Genomic DNA, 20758 nt, shown 5'->3' with positions numbered 1-20758 from the left:
CACATTATAATTGGGGGAGCAACTCTTCGGCCACTGGGAGGAGGTGGTTGAGGACTCTGACAATAGCTTTCTCTGTCTTAGATAGCAGGAAGGCCACTCCATCATTATCACAGCCAGACATGTCTCCTTTCTTGAAGAAGGTCATGATTATGACACCTCTGGGGTTCTCTGTTATCTCCCTATTCTCAGATAAAACACCATGTTACTTACATCAATAGTAACTCTTCAAAATCTTAGCCTTCATTTTATCAGCTCCAAACTAGAATTGGGAAACAAATTCAATGCAAAGTGATATACTACTTTCCTTACTGACAATTCTTCGAGGTAAAGATTTATGTATTGCCTTCAGCAAGACTCTCAAACAAAAAAGCCATGTTTTGTTTTCCTTTTTTGCTCATTACCCCAGGGCCATTGCTGAATGTGAACAACTCTCCAGACAGCATAAATCATAGCTGAACACTCCACAAACACTTTCTAATAGATTTTCAGTGTGTTCAGCTGTCTTATGTTTCACAAGTTACCAGAGAAAATAGAGACCTTCAAGTTTGGTTCTTAAGATATTTGCATTCTTACCCCAAGCTAAAATACTTGGCCTCATTGAAAGGCTTTATGGAATAGCTGTGCAGGGAAATGAAAAATAAATATGCAAGCCAACAAGAAAAACTGACCAGCAGTCTTGAAATGCATGTTATATTTGGCATCACAATTCACATTCAGAACAGTTACACCAACCAATTTAAAATTTTAATGAATTATTGATCTTTGAGCAAAGGAATTCAGCAACAGATTTTTACAAAAAAACTTCTGAATTTCTATTATTCTAATTGATTTTTTTTTGGTTAAGTAACTTCCCTTCCTAAATAATAAGAAATAGTACTTCATCAATTATTCAAAATGATCTTTTCATTTGGCATTCAAGCATGCCTTGAATATTGATCTATGACACAATAAACAACTGATCATCAACCCATCCTGCATTGCCATTTAAAACTATATCATTGGCATCAATAATCTCAAGAGAAGATAATATAAATGGAACTTTGATGAAGCATTTAATAATCTATAATATCTCGGTAACATATTTTACCACTTATTCTTCTTGAACACTAAAGAATAGGGAAAGTTTACACATTAACAAGGCAGGGATCTTGTAATAGTGACTGAGTCGGTGAACATGGAGATAAATTGTGTAGTCCTTAAACAGGCAATGATTATGATATGAAAGCAACCAATATATACCAATTACCAATTGCTATCTTCATATTTAAATTAATGCAACATACAATGTTAAATGGCGGTGGGGGGGGTGGAGGGTTATATTATCGCACAAGTGACAGTTCCATTGTTTGCGACGACATTCATCATTGCATCATATAATCAGTTGCAACAATGCTTAGTGTAAAACTTGCCTGGAAGTTTGGCCATCTCTATGGAAAAAGGCACAGTAAGAAAATGTAGTCCTTGACATTCATATCATCTCCAGTTGTTAGTTTCAATTACAAATTATTCTCCAGTATCTTAGAGAGGTTTGCTGAAAGATGCTCTACTTAAAGCTATCTGGCATCACTGAAAAGACAGCTGCACTGTTCTGAAACAGGTAATTATGTGCCATGAGATATTCAACCATTTACATTATTAACCACAGCCTCAGCCTAATTCATGACATCCATATCACTTATCAGAAATCCTGTCAATCTGGACCCATATTTAACATAGGTACCATATCCTTGACCTCATTCTTACACAGCAGGTACTGGTACAAGAATCATAACCTGACAGCATTTCAGCCACATGAATCTAACAGTCTAGCACATTGCACTCTATACAATGTCACAATTCAGACTTCCTTACTGGAGACGATATCTCACTTAATGGTTCTCATTAATATTCAGAGGAGAGAACAGTTCTCTGAATCCCCTGAGCTGATAGGGCCTTATTCTAGGACACACTCTCTTCCCTGCTTAGCAACTTCTGCCTGCATGTGCAGTATTTTGGCTAATTTTCATGATTACACTTTACTCAAGGAACAATCTATCACTCCACTCATACTTTGAGATTTATCTAAAAGCTTTTAAGTCATGACAGAACCCTTCAATATCTGCCACATCACTTCTTTCAGTCTTTTCCAGATCTGAAGAAGCAGAGCAATCATTAAACAATTGTACAACAGCAGTAGCTACCATAGGAATTCACCAGCAACAGTAGCTGATTACCTCCTGGATGATGCTGATAGCATTAGGGCTGTGAGGTGTGCCTCCCTGTTGCTGAATGCATGTCCAGCTGTGTGGAGTTCAGAGCGTCAGATGCAGCACTGAGCTCAAAAATAGCATGGTTTATTGCACAGGCACCATTTTGGAGCAGAGAGTCCTTCCACAGTACCAAAACAAAGGTCATACTTAGGAACAAATTTTCACATATAACAAAAAATGCAGGGAGAAAATTCAGATTTGTGAAACATATTTTAAATTTGTAAATAACTTTGACTCAAGCAGCACCCAAAATAGTCTAAATGTTATTGGACATCATCTAAAGATATATAATAAAGCAGAATAAAATAGAAAATAGCATATTAATTGAACAATTTAGAAACCTTAAATTTTCCATGTGAATTAGCTTTAACATTAGGATATGCGCTTTAGCTTTTAGAAAACTTCAAAATCCCCATAAAGGGCCTACCATTGCCCAAAGGTAACTTAAGTTTATTTTTTGCCTTTCATAAGTTTATGTTTATTTTTCAGGTCTTCTTTGAGGTACTAAATATTTTGGTGGACCTGACCTAACAACTTTTGGTCTATCTGAACTACTCAGAGAAACTGAAAATTTATGCTCTGAGGTTCTGCAGGAAACAAGAAAGAATTTAAATTAGTTAATTGGTTTAATAGAGGCACCATAGGTAGCATCCTATCCAGTAGCCTCAAAGATTGGTATGGTGACTGCTCTACCCCAAACCACAAATTACAGAGATCTGTGAATGCAACCCAGTCCAGCATGCAAATCAGCCATCGCTCCATCGATTCTGTCTTCACACCCTGCTATCTTGAGAATGCAGCCAATAGAATCAGAAGCCCCTCCTACCCCAGCTATTCTCTCTTCTTCACCCTTCCTTCAGGTAGAAGATAAATGCTTGAGAATACATGGTGCCGGGCTCGACAACAGCTTCTTGATTTTCCTGAGCATTTTTATAAGGCTCTTCAAGAGATCTCTTATATGCTAAAGATGAATCTTTTCAAACACTCAGTTAACCTGCTAATAGTCCTTGCACTTTATTTACCTAACTGTACTTTACAGAAAGGAATGGCTAACACTTTATTCTGCATTCTGTATTTTTCCTTTGTACTATCTTGATGTACTTCTATGTAGAACTGATCTGTCTGAAAGGCACGTAATCAAAAGCTCTTCCCTGTATCTCTGTACTGTGACAATAATAAACAAATTACTACCTACTAATTATTAATTCTAAGAAAAAAACACAATTTATTGATACATCACACAAATGCCTTGGGCACCATTATAGACGTTGTTTACAATCACTGAAGAATCATTCTTTTTGGTTGCTTCTCATGGAAGGAGAAAAAAAACTTTCCCTATTAATCTACTCCAGGTAAAATTCAAAAATGTTAAAAGGTTTTAACAAAAAGTTAAACAACTACACTTGAAAAACAACACATGAGTGCACTTGGCAGGTGATCCATTTGTGAGAGAGTATGTTTCAATGTACTCAAATTAAGAAATAAGAATATTAAACACAAAAAATTTGGGTGAATTATTACATCACTTCATGATCTAATACAAGCTGTTTTCCCAAATATAATTCAACACTATTTGTATTACCAATGGTTACTTGAAAGAACCATATTAACACCAAACACCAGTGCAAGCTGTGAATGATAACTTTATTTGAAACAGGCAGCCTGTGCAGTATAAATCTGCTGACGTTGTAACATACATTGATGTGTTTGTACATTTTCCTGTTTAAACATCTCTCTGTCACCTGCTGGTGTGTCATCACAAAACCTTCAACTAAAAGGAGCTCAAAACATGCTACCCAGCAACTTGGATCCATCAGTGCTACATAACAGCACAAGATTATCCATGTATACAGTAATTAATGCTAAAATAATGTCTTGTACTGTTGCTGGGGAAATGTCTTCATCCATTAGGTACCAATGATTGCATCTGATTTACCTTTAGAATTCCAGTGACTTCAGTTGCCTTTTCAGTCCTGATGCAGGGTTCAACCCGAAACCTCAGCAACTTGTTTCCTTTCACAGAGGCTGCTTGAACTGCTGCCTTCCTCCAACAGATTGTTTATTGCTCCAGACTCCAACATCTGCAATCTCTGGTCTCCTGCCTATTCAACTTAGTTTTGCTACGAAGTTTAACAAGATTTAAGGGCGATCATAAATAATTGGTGGCCTTAACCTCAACACCAAATGCTTTCCAATCAACAGGAATTCTGCAGATGCTGGATTCTCTTCCTAGAGATGTTGCCTGGCCTGCTGCGTTCACCAGCAACTTTGATGTGTGATGCTTTCTAATGATCATTTAATTAATTTGGAGTTAGAGATAAAAATAATCTATATCTACTTACACCAGATTTAAGTACTCTGTAGCACTTCAACATTGATATCAAGTACATTTATACGTACATTGTTCCTACTGAAAGGGAAGCTTTAAAGATTAAAGATAAAGATTAGCTTTTTTGTCACATGTACATCAAAACATAGTGAAATGTGCTGTTTGTAACAAGGCTCAGTAGACCCCAAGATTACCTCGGGGTTGCCTGCAAGGGTTTTTTATGCTTCTGGCACCAACATAACATGCCCATAACTTACTAATCCTAACCTGTATGTCTTTTTGGAATATTGGAGGAAATTGGAGAACCCGAAAGAAGCCTACATAGTTGTGGGAAGAAAGTACTAATTCCTAATAGATAGTGGTGGGAACTGAACCCAATCACTGGTGCTATGCTAACCACCCTGCTACTGTAGAACCCTCATTAAATGAAATGCAATTAACTAAATTAAATGTATTATTATTTTGTTTACATATTCATTTTAGTGTGTATGGTTTATTGGTCACTTTAATTAAACCATATAATTTTATACTCCTAATTCTATTGTTCATGGAGTAATTATATATTTAACCGGAGGGTTATAAAACCAATTGCTTGGAAGGAATGCAAACATCGTGATTGCCTGCTTAATAACTCAAGCAATGCTGGATATTGGTGCAAGTTTTCGGTAAGATTCCACATAAAAGACTATCTGCTAAATTAAAATTCATTAAAATTTGTGGACAAATTTTAGAAAACAGTAGTAGGAGATAGAAAGAAGAGCTGAAGGGTATCGAATTTAAATGGAAGGAAGCCATTTGTGGTGTCCCACATAGAACTGTGCTTGGGGCTGAATGCCCTCTATTAATAACTGGGAAAAAAAACAACAGAGGACCACATATCTAAGTTTGCCGATGACACTGAATGCTGACATGTTCACTACTAAAGATACGAGCATAGCATTTTATAAAGAAATTCTCAAAGATTAAGTGGGCTGGAAATATTGCAACAGATGAATTGTAAATTATTTATCGTGAGATTATCCTGGTTAGGCCAAAGAATGAATACATCATTAACATTGATGGCATTTCTTTACTGAAAGACTGGGGTAGATCTGAAACTCTTTCCCCGTAATTGGTCTTGTTAGGTTTTATGAATATAAAGACTAAAGAAAAAGTTGAAAAATGACCAAATTGAACTGTGAAACAGACCTGAAGGGTTCAAGGCCTTTTCACATTTTCTACAATACCTTCAGAATTAAAACTATTTCATTATGCTGAGTACCTTAACAAATGTAAAGTTAGAATGAATATTCTGAAAACAGAAGGACCATACCAAGAAATCCAGTTACAATGGATTCCAGTTAATTGGGACACATCGGGACTAGTACGTTTTGACCCAATTAAGCAGCTGCCCTAATTAGCTGAAGCTTCATGGAAATAGTTAAGAAGAGTAAGAAATACAAGTTACCATTTAACTGAGTAACAAATTGTGTATTTAAATGAAATACAGAACAGGTTAGAACACTATCAATACTACTACAGTACTATAAAACTGTGTACTACAGTTATCAATGGAGGAATTCATCCAGTGTACAGGTACTTTTGATTGACTATAAATGAACAAAATCAGTGCCAACATGCAGTGCAGATAATAGACTCCCTCATGAAATACTATCGATGATTAATTCCTCCAAACCTTCATTTTCAATGTTGATACCTTCAAATTCTTCGTAGCTCTTAACCTGAAGTAGTGAAACCATTTCATTTTCATTCCTGACTATTTCTGGCATCTCCAAGCCTGAACACTTGAAATCGCAGTGAGCAAAGCAGTTCCAAATTGTCCTTCTCCTTATTTCTTGGCAACTATCAGTGACAACAATGACTGCTTTTTAAACACAAGCATATGACACTATTTCAAAAACTGTTCACTCTGATCATGGTGTAGTGTCTAATGGATATAAATACACTCATCTGACGTTAGTTAGAAACTGTTCAGCAACAGTCCCTTGTCCCAATTAAGCAGTGCAGTGTCCAAAATAAATGACAGAATTCCACTGTTTTCACCATTAAATTTTGTTCAGTGGCTGCCCCAATTAACTGATAGACCAATTAACAGATAGCCCAATTAACCAGAATCCGCTGTATTTTGGAACTCTGGCCCTGGCCATGAGATCAGCTCGAAGATAAACGGTCATTTCAATTATTTTTCCACAAGTAGCAGTTGACCTATTGGCTTGGCTGAAGTTGCTTTACTAGTTCTTTGGAAGTGTAATGCTGTCAGACAAGAGGACTTATGTTCTAAACTGTTAACAAATAGCACCAGCTTCTAGCATCAGGAATTCCGAATCAAACTGTTGGAGTATTGATTTGAAAATATTCACTGGAGTTTAAAAAATAAATGGTAATCTAACTTACAAATTTAAAATGACTAGAAACCAGTTGCAGAATAAATATAAACAAAGGTATATGCAAAAAAATCTTGCCTGGATTATATTTATTCCACACCATAATACATATCATTATATTGCTCCATGCATTTTCAAATTGGCAGACAGTATGTCAGTCAACCAATCAAAAAGCCACAGTTATAGTAATTGTTAAACAATTTTCATGGAGTTTGAACAAATGAAGACCAGCAAGCAACTTGTGCACAGTTGAAAAGGAAACAATGATTAAGTACTGAGAAATTTGTAATTGTCTTAAAAGTTAACATTTGGCTCCAGGTATATCCCCAGCTAAGCAATCCTTTTCACTACAAGGTGAGAGTTTAGATTTATTATACAGCATTTAGAAATTTTGCTATTTGAATATTTGCAGCTCAACTAATTTTACATTTTTCTTTTTTTCTTGCAATTTGGTATACTGTATAAATGTATCATTTCAATATGTTAATTCTATCTAGTGTTCATCATTTATTCTCCAGTTACAATATTTGTGCAAGTGTGCAAGAATCTTAGTAGAAGTCAACAGATAGAATGTGTGATATAGGCAGGCCACTTCCTGTCAGAACTGACATGCAATACCAACATAATAAGCATTAGGTGTAATACATAAGCTCTTAAATTGGAGGCTTTGCATATTATTTGCATTCACATCTCAATGCAATCCAGACTCTCATAAATTTCTCTCCATAATTTCCTGCCCCTGTGCTTAAGTCCTCACCAAAATTTAATTCAGTTGGATCCAGAACTGGCACAATGGTGGTTTTTTAACATAGTAAGTTTAGAGGTTTAGAGCCTCAGTAGAAACCATATTGATGGTTAGCACCCTGCAGCAGGAACCTTTTGCATTTGTGCAAGATGTCAAGCCTGTAGTGAACTGCTGAGCTGAGCACCCCCACAGTTCTTTATTCCAAATACCCAGGGCACATTTTCATTCAAAGTGAAATGCAGAAGAAATGCTACCAGAATGGGTATACTACCCAACTGCTAACCTACAGATCCGGAAAATTCTAAATTCTAATTTAAATTCCACGTCATCAGTCTGAGACTTTGAAAACAAACTCAGCAGTCTCCAGCTACAGAATCTGAATGTGAATTTAATATGTGAATTTTATTTTAAATGGAAACAGTAAAATCAATCAATATTTGTTCAAATTCAATTGATTCAATACTGTACTTATGTAGGAGAGCTGCCATCCAAACCTTGAGCAACACACATAAAAGTTGCTGGTGAACGCAGCAGGCCAGACAAAGCTTGACTGGTTCATGTATTTCTCTCATAACATACCTTTGTGATTCTCTCAAACATTATTTGTAGAAGGCAACAACCATCAGCTATGAATGGGGATAGAATGCTGATCTGAGTGACCAGCCCCACAATTAAGGATGAATAAAAAGCTATAGGAACCCATACAGTTACATCCATCCATTGACTATTAGACATGGCTGTACAAAGCAATGGGGCGCATATTCAAACCATAACCTAGAACCATGTCTCACAACACATCATCATCATATAAAAGACTGCTCTTTATTTTCATACAGACAATTGGAGATGATTAACAGGAGTCAACCCACAATCCCAGTGATGTTGTAGAAGAAGCACTTCACAAAATCTTACATCATTCATATCACGTTATACATAATACCTTTTCTACATCTGACAGAGCACGAACTGCAAGAGACGACACTGGGGTCGCAATTCACATATTGGTGTGGAAAAGTGAAGAAGAAGGATTGAGTTTAGCTGCTTATTGCACATTCACATATTTCATCCAGCCTACAATTATGCCTCTTACTTTTAATACTGATACCTTTCCTCCTTGGAATGCAGATGCTTCTGCAAAGATGTGGTCTCACTCACGGTCTGTACGTTGATCCGGTTTTCATTACTACAGTAATCTTTCCGTATCCAAATCCCATTCAAGATAAACCATCTTGAATTTCAAACTGAAGCAGCAGCTAAAAGTATTCTATTTTTGAAATGTCCAAGAAGATGTTCAATAAAGATTCAGATGGATGGGGTGCTCTGTTTTTAAACAAGTGGCTGCCCTAACAATGAAAGAAGTATGGCTTTAGCCAGGAGTGAGGAGAAAATTCTGAATCCAAGAATCATTGTACGAGTCCAGAATGCAGGACTCTTAAAAAAAAATGCCATTCTGACAGTGTTATAAAACAGACAATTTATTCAGCAATGCCCAATTCTTCAGTGAAATGACACAAAAAAAAGAACAGCTTGAAGGCAGTGCATTTTCTAACTTTCAGAACTCAACTGTGAAAGGCCAGAAAATGTATATAGAACATAAGAAATAGGAGCAGGAGTAGGCCACCTGGCCCATCGAGCCTGCTCCACCATTCAATAAGATCATGGCTGATCTGGCCATGGACTCATCTCTACCTACCTTTTCCCCATAACCCTTAATTCTCCTACTACGTAAAAACCTACCCAACCTTGTCTTAAATATATTTACTGAGGTAACCTCAACTGCTTCATTAGGCAAAGAATTCCACAGATTCACCACCCTCTGGGAAAGGCAGTTTCTCCTCATCTCCATCCTAAATCTACTCCCCCAAATCTTGAGTCTGTGTCCCCTAATTCTATCTCAGATATCAGCGGAAACAACTTCCCTGCCTTTATCTTATCTATCTCTTTCAAAATTTTATATAGTTCTATAAGATCTCCTCTCATTCTTCTGAATTCCAGTGAGTACAGTCCCAGGCAACTCAATCTTTCCTCACAGTCTATCTCTGGAATCAACTTGGTGAACCTCCTCAAGTAAGTAGACCAGACCTGCACACAGTATTCCAGGTGCGGCCTCACCAGTACCTTGTACAGCTGCAGTATAATCTCTCTGCTCTTAAATTCAATCCCTCTAGCAATAAAGGCCAACATTCCATTTTCCTTCTTGATAGCCTGCTGCACCTGCAAACCAACATTTTGTGATTCATGCACAAGCACCTCCAAGTCCCTCTGCACAGTAATAAGCTGTAATTTTTTTACCATTTAATAATCTGCTCTTCCATTTTTCCTTCCAAAGTGAACGACTTTCCATTTACCAACATCGTACTCCATCTGCCAGATCCTTGCCCACTCACTTCACCTATCTATGTCTCTCTGCAGACTCTCCATATCTTCCGCACTATGTGCTCTTCCACTCAATTTAGTGTCATCAGCAAGCTTAGGTACACTACACTCGGTCCCCTCTTCCAGATCGTTAATGTATATTGTGAACAGTTGCAGGCCCAGCCCCAGCCCCTGTGGCACACGGATCACCATTCATTGCCAACCAGAGTAACACCTATGTACCCCAACTCTCTGCTTTCTATTAGTTATCCAATCCTCTATCCATGCTAAAGTCTTTTATGCGGCACCTTATCAAACGCCTTCTGGAAATCCAAGTAAATAACGTCCATCTGTTCCCCTCCATCCATTGTGTTTGTTATATGCTCAAAGAACTCCAGTAAGTTTGTCAAACAGGACCTGCCTACCTGCCTTTGCTGAATCCATGCTGAGTCTGCCTGATGGATCCATTTCTTTCCAGAACTTTATAGAAACTATAGAACTCCTGGTTGTTTTTTCTTTATTGCTGCAATATTCAGGCCATATATATTTCATGTAATTCAAATTTGAAAGGCATAATCATGTAAAGGTCATCCAGTAAATCTCATTCCCATCCCCACTCACTCCTTTACTTATAATTTGCATTAATTAAATGTCAAAACAATCATCCTAGCTCCTTTATCTTAATAATGTCAAAGTATATTATTGAACTCATAGTGGTTTAGTTTAATTGCAATCAAACACTTAATTTGCAAGCAACACACGTCAAAGTTGCTGGTGAATGCAGCAGGCCAGGCAGCATCTCTAGGAAGAGGTACAGTCGACGTTTCAGGCCGAGACCCTTCGTCAGGACTTAATTTGCAAAGTAAGAATCTTTACAGAACTGCACATAATGCATTTTTTCTGCACAATACCCTGCACATTCTTACATGATATGACTTATTTAACAGGAATAACAAAAATAAGGATTGGCCCCAATCACACAGATGTGTTCACCATATAATTAATTTTCTGCCAGAAGTTCCACTACTCTGCACATTGTTTCTCACCCTTGAGCCGGCCCAGACTGAAGTCCTATAGTTAATACCCTGGGAGGAAGACATCTGGGCTATTTGACACCTTGCATCATTCATAGGCCAAGATATTACTGATAAATGCCAGAAGTTTTGGGTAGCAGCATCATAACTTGCTTGTTTAACTGAAAGTAAGTCAGGAAATTCCACGTGTGCATCTTCAGATGCAGAAGTCCCAGATTACTCCCTTGATTCAAAACATCAGTCCACATCACTTCCGGGTTCCATAGAGACAACCAGCAGAATGATTCAGAGGCATTCAGAAACTTACAATCCCCTCCAGCTTTGACAGCCTACAAAGCAGAATGTGAGACTTTGCTTGTTGTCATAGTTTATCATTACCATTTTGGGGACATGGTTTCCTCAATACTATGTTAACTGCTCTGCCACGGTTCTGTTAACTAGAGTCCAGGATATTTCAGGCCAGCACTATAGACCCGTCACATCCAGACCAGGTAAGTATAAGCAAGTGGTCACTGCAGGTGGTCCGTGAGGTAGTGGATCCATGCAAACTTGGAGAGGGAGGGATGAAGCAAAGAAGTTTGAGAAATTGATGTTCATACTTCAAACTTCCAGTAATGCCTCTCTCCCCCACTTCACCGTTTTCCATCTCTCATGTTATCTCCTTGCCCATCCATCGCCCCCTCTGGTGCTCATGCCCCCCCCATTTTGTCTTTCATCCATGGCCTTCTGTCTTTTTCACCAATCAACTTCCCAGCTCTTTGCTTCAACCCTCCCCGTCTAAGTTTCACCTATTGCCTGGTGTTTCTCTCTCTCCTCCCCGCAACTTTCAAATCTACAACTCAGTTTGTTTTCTCCAGTCCTGCTGAAGGGTTTCGGCCCGAAACGTTGACTGTGCTTTTTCCCAAGATGCTACCTGGCCTACTGAGTTCCTCCAGCATTTTGTGTGTGTTGCTCAGATTTCCAGCATCTGAGATTTTCTCTTGTTTGTAATTTACTTCTTTATCCAGACTTTTCCAGAAGTGGCAGGAATTCAACTTCTTAGAAATTGTTGGCTCCATTGCTATATGTGTACTCCACTTCTTTCAACACGTTATTCTTGCCTCCCTTTGTTGGTGCAAGGTACCATACTCGGAAATATTTTATCCAAACATTCCTTGTCCTGCAAGCTACTTGTGAATGCTGCTTATATGAACAATATTACAACATATCCTCCTTTCCTTCCCTACTGTGCTGAAGGAAGTAGATCAGGCCACAGTAACTGCTGGTATTTCACAACTAATATCATCACACTCTTGCTAAGAGCCAGAACTAACATACTTCCATAGATGATTTGAATAGGACTGTGGAAGTGAGTCCACTGAGTAAGATGCAGAATGACATACATGCAGATAAATTTCATAAAATAAAATGAAAAGCAAAGTTCTCAACTCTTGCAGAGTTTGAGATATATTAGTGTCTTGATTGGCACTGGCATTCACGTGGTAATGCTGCTGCTATTCTACATTTGCAGATGGAGTAAACAATAACTGAGGCTGAATTTCTATCTCTGCTTAGACAGAATGGATAAGAAAACATTGGCTTTGAATTCCACACACAAAATACTGGAGGAACTCGGCAGGCCAGGCACCATCTATGGAGCAAGTTTAACAGTCGGCATCTTGGGCTGAGACACTCCATCAAGAGGGTCTCAATCTGAAATATTGATTGCTTATTTCTCTCCACAGATGCTGCCTGACCTGTTGGGTTCCCCCAGCATTTTGTGTGCGTTGCTCAAGATTTCCAGTAACTGCAAAATCTCATGTTCACCCAACCTACGTCGATTCTCCATTTAGATGTTAGTCTTACATTTCATTCCTTCCTCTTGGTCTGATTTGAGAACTGACAACTCTCTACTCTTCCTCTGTTATGAGGATCTCTGACACAAACGTCAATAGACATTTGCTTCCACAGATGCTGCTTAGCTGGCTGAGTTCTTCCAGCATTTCTGTTTTTGGTGCAACTTGTACTTCTTGTAGAGTGAATCCAGCTATTCATTACAAACCATGGCCATCCCTGAGCAGCTGCACAACTAACTCTGCCTGCAGTGAGAATAGTTTCTAGACCATATAGACAGAAAATGGCAAACTTAGAGGAGCGAAAAGGCTTTGTAGTGAACTTCTAAAGAAGAAACTTTGAAAAGAATGAGACACTAGAGGAGCTAAAGTATATTTGCTGAAATGCGACCATCCATTTCTCCTTCCTTATTTTAGCTATCCACAACTCAAATATTTATTAATATAGCAAAGGAACTCCTGATATTTATAAGCATTATTACTTAGATCATTACTCAGATACATTAATTAGTTCATAAAAATTGCAAAAGAAAATATTCCAGAATGATTACTATAAAAAAAACCTGAGCTATCTATATGGATCCAGTTGACAAACAGAAAGACTTAATATCTTCGGTTAACTCAGAGAATTATAGCAAGTAACTGGATTAAAGGTTGTGCCATCAATGGATGAAGGTGGAGGAAATGAGTGAAGTTGTATTTTCCCACCTGATAAGCAACTCACTTGCAGATGCATAATGTATTGTGTAATGTATCAAAGGCATATGTAAAGTTGACACAAGATACCACAGGCAATCTGGTATCCGGTGTCATCTTTACATATACCTTTGCTATGTTAAATTGAGCTGAATCCCTGCATATTCAAGCCCGATAGAGGGGACAGCACAAGTCTTAGGTGTGGGCTGTATGGAATTCTGTTAAGATAGCCAGGGGAATTTGGCTTTAAGATACAGTCATCAAGTGGCAATAATGGGTTGACAATTGCAAATGATAAAGTATAATTATGTACAAGTACAGGGATGCATTAATTTCAACCCGTAAACCCAAAGATCAGAGAATAGTGGGGCGGGTCGTGCACTGGTGTCCCTAGTTCCATTGTTAGTTCTCTACTTCCAATTGTTGGTCATTCCAAGGCAACCAGAAATGATTCTGCAGTGGAAATGAACACAATATCATTGCTCATCTGGCGTTTCCAATTGTCGCTCATCAGGAAAAAGCATAGCTCCTGGGCACTCGTACAGCCACAGCAAAACTGGTTTCCAGTTCCGGAGTTGTTGCCAAATAATTGTGGCTGTTGCAATTCGCACAGCACTCAGTCATCGCAGGAGTTACATAGTCTTCTGATGAAACTACAAATAAAGGGCAATGAGACATTTCATATGCACAAGTTGTCTGCACAGACTACCAGTGCAAAGCTTTTCAGACACAGTTCAAGAGATGGTAATAAGAGTTATGAATGGATGAAGAGCACTTTAAATAGAAGGACATTGCAAATCAGACAGATTTCTATCCAGTTTTCATAGCATTCCTTAGCCTTCTTAAGGGTGGGGGCGGGGAGCAACAGAGGTCATGATCCATGTCCACTCCAGGTTGATAGGGTCATAAAAAGAGAGTTCAGGGAATTAAGTGCTAAGTTAAAGGGCAGGACCTCCATGGTGGAGATCACAAGACTGCTACTGTGCTACATGCTAGTGAGGCTTGAAATAGAAAGACAACACAGTTTAACATGTGGCTAAGGAGATAGTACAGGAAGGAGGGCTCAGACTTTTGGATCATCGGGCTCTCTTCCAGAGAAGGGGGGACCTGTACTGACTGAACAGCTTGCACCTGAAAAGGAGGAGCCAATATCCTTACAGGAAGGAGTGCCAGTGCTCCTCAAGGCAATTTAAATGAGACTAGCAGGGCATGGGAACCAGAGTGCCAGGGCAGCTACTGGAGTAACTGTGGAGAAAGAAGATGCTAAACCTACCTCCAAAGACAGGAACCAAAAGGTTGAATCACAAAAAAAGGAGAAAATCTGCAGGTGCTGGAAATCTAAGCAACACACGAGTCCTGATAAAGGGTCTTAGCCTGAAATGTCAACTGTTTACTCTTTTCCATAGTTGCTGCCTGACCTGCTGAGTTCCTCCAGCATTTTGTGTGTGTAACCCAAAGTTTGAGCATGGTTGGACTAACATTCTGAGTTGGGCTTACTGCAATATAATGAACATTGTAAGCCAGGCAAATGAGCTGGGAACCTGGATCAGCATGTGGAATTACGATGTCGTAGCCATTAGTGAGACTTGTTCTCTGTACTGAGTACAGAGAAAATTTGCAAGGACATTGCAAGAAATTGTGGACCTGAGTTAATACATCCATTTAACAGGCCCTAGGCCTGAGTCGACATAGTAGTAGTATTGAACAGGTTAAGTCTTTATTCCCAGAGTCACAAGAACATGATCCCAGAGTCACAAGAACATGAAGAGAGACCTGGTAGAAATACACAAAATTATGAGGGGTAGAGATAGGGTAAATGCGAGCAGCCTTTTTTTACTAAGGTTGAGTGAAATGAGAACTAGAAGCTATGGGCTAAGGATGAAAAGTGAAATATTTAAGGGGAACCTGAGGGGAGACATCTTCATTCAGAGGGTGGTGGGAGTGTGGAAAGAGCCTTCAGCACAAATAGTGGACACAGGATCAATTGCAACATTTAGGAGAAGTTTGGTCAAGTATGTGGATAGTGGGGGTAAGAAAAGCTATGGTCTAAGTACCAGTTGATAGCAGAAAAACAGTTTGGCATGGACTAGATGGGTCAAAAGGCCTGGTTCTGTGTTGTAGTGTTGTATGACTCTAAGTGTTAAAAGGGGTCTGGATGTACTCAAAAGTGTTTAAAGCAGCTTCAATGTGCCTGTACAGAGTTATTGAAGGCCAACATTTAGATGCAGTAGGTAATTTGGAGGGCAGAGTATTTACTAGCTGTTCTAATGAGATAGGTGGAGATGCTAGCGGGAAATAAAAACTCATCCAGCATAGCATACTAGTGGAAATAGCATGCACAAGATTTTATAACGCAAGTTATGGGAAATACTATGCAGTTTGCAAAGTTGAAACATTTTCTTTTCCATGGTATTCCCTGACTAAGGAAGCATACTTATTATGTTTTCCAAAATAATGTATTTTGTAAATTACCAGAAATTTCCCAATGATATTGCCCTCAAACAGCTCTGCGATGATGTTTAGTTCCTTGCCTGCTTTTTGTGGCTTGCAGGTTGAGCACCAATATCACTGGCTTCATGAATGGCATGTGGCATGACAGATTGTTGCCACAAACAAGAGTAATAAAGAGATACCACAACCATTTAACAGACAGGCTGTGATATCATAGGACATACATGAAATTGCCAGTGCTGGTCTCCTCTGATATCTACTGGCAGATCACTGTGGTCCTTCTACTGAGGAATCTTACAATTCCAGAATCAAGAATTCATTGTAATGAGCTGGTATGAGACAGGAAGAGCGGCAAGCTTGGCTGTTCTCATTCTTTTCCAATGTGTGCATATTATTTGAAGATTATTACTGGAGCCATTACTGCAAGTGTGATGACACCAATAACTGAAGGACTGCCAATGTCATCACAATAGGTTTACTCCATGGGTCCCACTGAATGAACAGGTCATTTCCTATTACTGTGTTTGTACAATCACTTTAATTTATTTGAAAGGTCAATAACTTGAGTACAGTCTCTGCAAAGTATGCCCATTTCGTTTTCTTTTGCTCCAGATTCCAGCGTCGTGTATCTACATTTTCAAAACTGTAGAAAACTGATCCTAACAACAATCAAGTCGCAAATTACGATAAATGGTCCAGTATTCCTCATAAATTCATGTTTTTGCTTTGGCTAAAATGTTCAGGATAATTGTATTTCTCAACATAAATTTCGGGGAAAAATATCAACACTTCGCTTCGTCTTTCGTGATAGTTTAAACATTGTACATACTCAGCCTATTATATTAAAATGTTCAACAAAACAAAATAAAAATCAGGCCTCTAAATGGTTCCGAGAAAATGTCAGACTTATGAGAAAACAAAACTGAGGTATTGTTTCGGGCGTTGCCACAGTCTTGCCAACTGTAAGTTTACTTTTTACCCAGGAGTTCCCCGTGAAAATCACTCACCGTCATTTAGAAAGAGCGATAAGTCATGGGGAATAAACACTCCGGCGTTCCTGCAAATCCACGCACACGTATGCATAGGCGGAGTGTTTTTTTCCAGAGATTATTTTATCAACCTGAAGTTAATTTTATAGAAATCATCTCTCGTTCTTGTTTTACGTTTGTTTTTTGAAGGCAACCCGTTAAGTTCAGATTTCCATGATGATATTGTCAGACGATTGCTAGCTACCAGCTCCCTGTCCACGCTACTCTACACTGTCACTGCGTGTTCAAACTTATATAGAAAGTATTGCGCTCACCATTATCAGAGAGGGTCTTTTGAAGGCCATCGAAGCGCTCTGCCTCATTTCTGCGGCCGTCCCGGGTTTGAATAGACGATTAGTGAAGCGGCGATTTGTCTCTGCCATGGTCGATGCAGGCTCGATACGGTCCCACTCTGGCAGATGAAAACCATGCGAAGTACACTATGTGTCACACACAGTCTAGAACTGGGAAGTGTCTCACTTTTCAGTTCTCATCAACCAGGAAGCGGAACTCATCCACGAGTGACAGGGCTTCTGTGTTCTGTTCAATCACCATTAATCAATAAGAAATATCTTTAAATACATGAATGCCTTGCCCATCTGTGACAGTGAAATGATTTCAAGATTACAAGACGTCTCTTAATCTTCATCCACTTTTATTCAGTACAGTTTCCCCAGCAGTTGTTTGAAGTAAATAACTTTTACAAGATACCTAATTTTTCAGTTTTGTTTCTTTTTCAAAGGTTCTACCAAAATTTAATTCAGTGAAATGTGGTTTCTGTCCTGTTGGACACAGATACCCAATGTGGAAGTGTACAACTGATCTGAAGCAGAGACGATCTTTTACTCTGAATGAAGTCCAACTTTTTGATTAGTTTGCGCCACCTGGCGATAGTTCCCATAATTCAAAAATCACCTGTTAACAGCGGTAAGTATTAAACTGGAAAGTGTACCACAAAGTTTACCCGTGGGATTATTTTTAAAGAAACAATCTGAAGTACACTGCTTACTTAAGTTTCCAAAGAATAAGACAGAATTGTTAAAAACCGTAATCTGTAAAGAATACCAAAGAAATGGAAAAAAGATAGATGTTGGAAGCGCCCAACATTCGTGGGAATATACCATCAACTCTTCGGGTATTATCAAAACGAATTTGTTATTCGTTCTATTTTTGCTTCCTGGTCAAAATAAGCGACTGGGTAATCGAAGAGCTGCGATCTGTACCTGACCGCATTCTATAGCGAGTGTCTTAAGTTTCCTATATCTCCCTCCATTCTCGTTCATCTTTAGCAGGGTGCATGCAAATCCGCAGCAACTGTTACCAACGTGCATTTCAGAGAAATGTTCCAGTCTCTTGGCTCATAAGCTCAGCCAAGAGACAAACAGTTCATTTTCATTTTAATTGTGCCTAAAAATAGCCCAGCTCCTACTTCTTAGTTATAAAATATTGTTTATATAATCTAATAATATAAATTGATAAGGACAGTCATTGAAATAATTGTGCCTTCTCCATACAGTTGGCATTCAAAGTGCGTGCACACACACGCCACATAGTTTTTTTTCCTCTAACTTAAAGTAAGTGCGATGAACCAGGTTAAAATCTATTTGCTTCAACAGTAAAATTTTGTACTAAAAACTCACAATTCAGCTTCCAGCTCATCGGAAGCTGTTTCTTACCTGAGAGAACATTATGCCTTCTGATTCAAATAGGTGATTGTAGCCTGCAGGGTGAATGATGGACGGAAATACAGTGCTGATCTTGATATGTGCTTTCTTTGTATTCTCCTATATTTTCTATCTACAGCATACAATATGGTCTTTCAAATGTACTTGGCCAACGCATCAGGACTGGTGAAGTATCGCACCCAAAATGTTGACTGTTTATTCATTTCCATAGATGCCGCCTCACCTGCTGAGTTTCTCCAGCATTTTCTGTGTGTGCGTTGCTCCAGTTTTGTAGTAATTCCAAATGAAGGATGACTGTTTCCTTTTAAATAATCCATTGAATATTTTACTCCTACCTAAGAAACTCAGTGAAGCCTCACTATACTCTCCCCTCTGAAAGATAGGATGTACTTTCAAATCACAGCATTCTGTGCTACTTTGGAAAGTTAGGCTCATTATTCTATCCAATGTTCTGGAAAGGAACTCAACCCCTATTTTTTTTTTGTCTCAGACAAGAGTATTAACAATGAAGCTTCAGTTACAGGTTCAAGTCAGCAATTAAACTAGATCTGTAAAGCTCAGTTCTACAAATCAGAAAGAATTTGTGCCTACGTATCAACACAGTTAGAAAGCTTCACCTTTTAGGTGAAAGACCTTTCAGAACTTCCAATAAACATCTTCTTAACCATGTTTCTTTTACTACAGATGTTGTGTATCTCGTGTAATTTTCAGCATTTTAAAAATTTACTTAGCAGATACTTTTTGTGGAAACAATACTTAATTATTTCTAATATTAATATCAAATGATAACTACTAGGATTGCCATCTGACAATGTTATAGTGTTGCAATATATGTAGGTTATTGAAACTTGGTATATTAGGAAAATAGTATTTTCCATTTCAGAATATGCTTAGCAGACAATATTTAGATGGCACTCAGTAAATCCAAGTCAACCACATATCATGAGAGAATAGTTTACATTTTGAATGGATAGAAACTGTATATTTAATTTTGGTCACACTAAATTGCCAATAAATGCACTTTTACAAAATAAAACATGGAAAATAATAATAATTTGAGTCAGTCAATATCCGCCCAATAGCCCCTGACAATTTCAGTCTATTATTTAATTGACCAAGTAATTTGAATGGCAATAAATAAAACTGCTAAAACTACAACATTGCTTTTCAAGCCTAGAGGCAATTGAGTAGTAATATCAGACAATCAGTCGAATGTTACAATGCATATTCATTGGTTACGATTTGTATTCCACGATAAGTATCTTCATGTCTTGACTTAGAAAATTCAGTTATTTTCCACACTCATAATACTTCCTATATCTTCAATCAACTCTAAAAGATTAAATCCATGGCAAGCTGATTTTTTTTAAACCTTGACAACAGCATTCATTTTACTGTTTCCATGGCATTATACAAATTGTTTTTCATTACATGAGTGTGAAATTGGCATCAACCTGTTAGTATTTTACTGTAATATGAAGAGAAAGCTTAAATTTAACAATTCTGAAAACAAGCTCACAACAATAATATCTCACGCCTCCAGCTACTCCAAAACATTTCAACACTAAGGCGCCTTTAAACCCGTATACATACCTACCCAATAAATTATTAACATGCAATGTTGTGAAAAAATTCTGTGAACTGTGCTTGTCTATGTATGACATGTTTTGCTTTGAATAATCAAAACCTTTCAATGGATTGAATACAAATCCTATGGGATTTCATATTCCAGTTGTTAGATTGGATGCACATGCTATTTTTGCAAATGTATTTGCATCTAATATTTTATCTATATGAACAGAGGAAGAGAAAACAAAAAAAATTATGAAGATTCAGTATGAAGATATTGATCAGGTTCTCTGAAACATATTCAAGATTTCTAAGATTTCTTTTTGGCTGAGCTTATCCTCAGTTTCATTCAGTTTGCCATCCCTTGGATCTTTCTGATTGGCTGTCCTGCTCACTTCAAG

At 38.1% G+C, this 20758-nt stretch overlaps 1 protein-coding gene across 1 annotated transcript in view; it reads right to left on the bottom strand.

Moving 5' to 3' along the window:
* dock10 (dedicator of cytokinesis 10) overlaps positions 1 to 17585 on the bottom strand; it is a 289520-nt gene extending 271935 nt beyond the window's left edge. The window contains exon 1 of the mRNA XM_072255460.1: positions 17379 to 17585. Coding sequence (XP_072111561.1) covers positions 17379 to 17486 — 108 coding nt within the window. The 5' untranslated portion in view covers positions 17487 to 17585. The remainder of the gene's footprint in view (positions 1 to 17378) is intronic.
* Between the last annotated feature and the right edge of the window lie 3173 nt (positions 17586 to 20758).

This window comes from Mobula birostris, chromosome 4, assembly GCF_030028105.1.
Source record: "Mobula birostris isolate sMobBir1 chromosome 4, sMobBir1.hap1, whole genome shotgun sequence".
Lineage (NCBI taxonomy): Eukaryota > Metazoa > Chordata > Chondrichthyes > Myliobatiformes > Myliobatidae > Mobula > Mobula birostris.
Note: the sequence above shows the minus strand (reverse complement) of the source record. Positions and strands in the feature narration are given on the sequence as shown.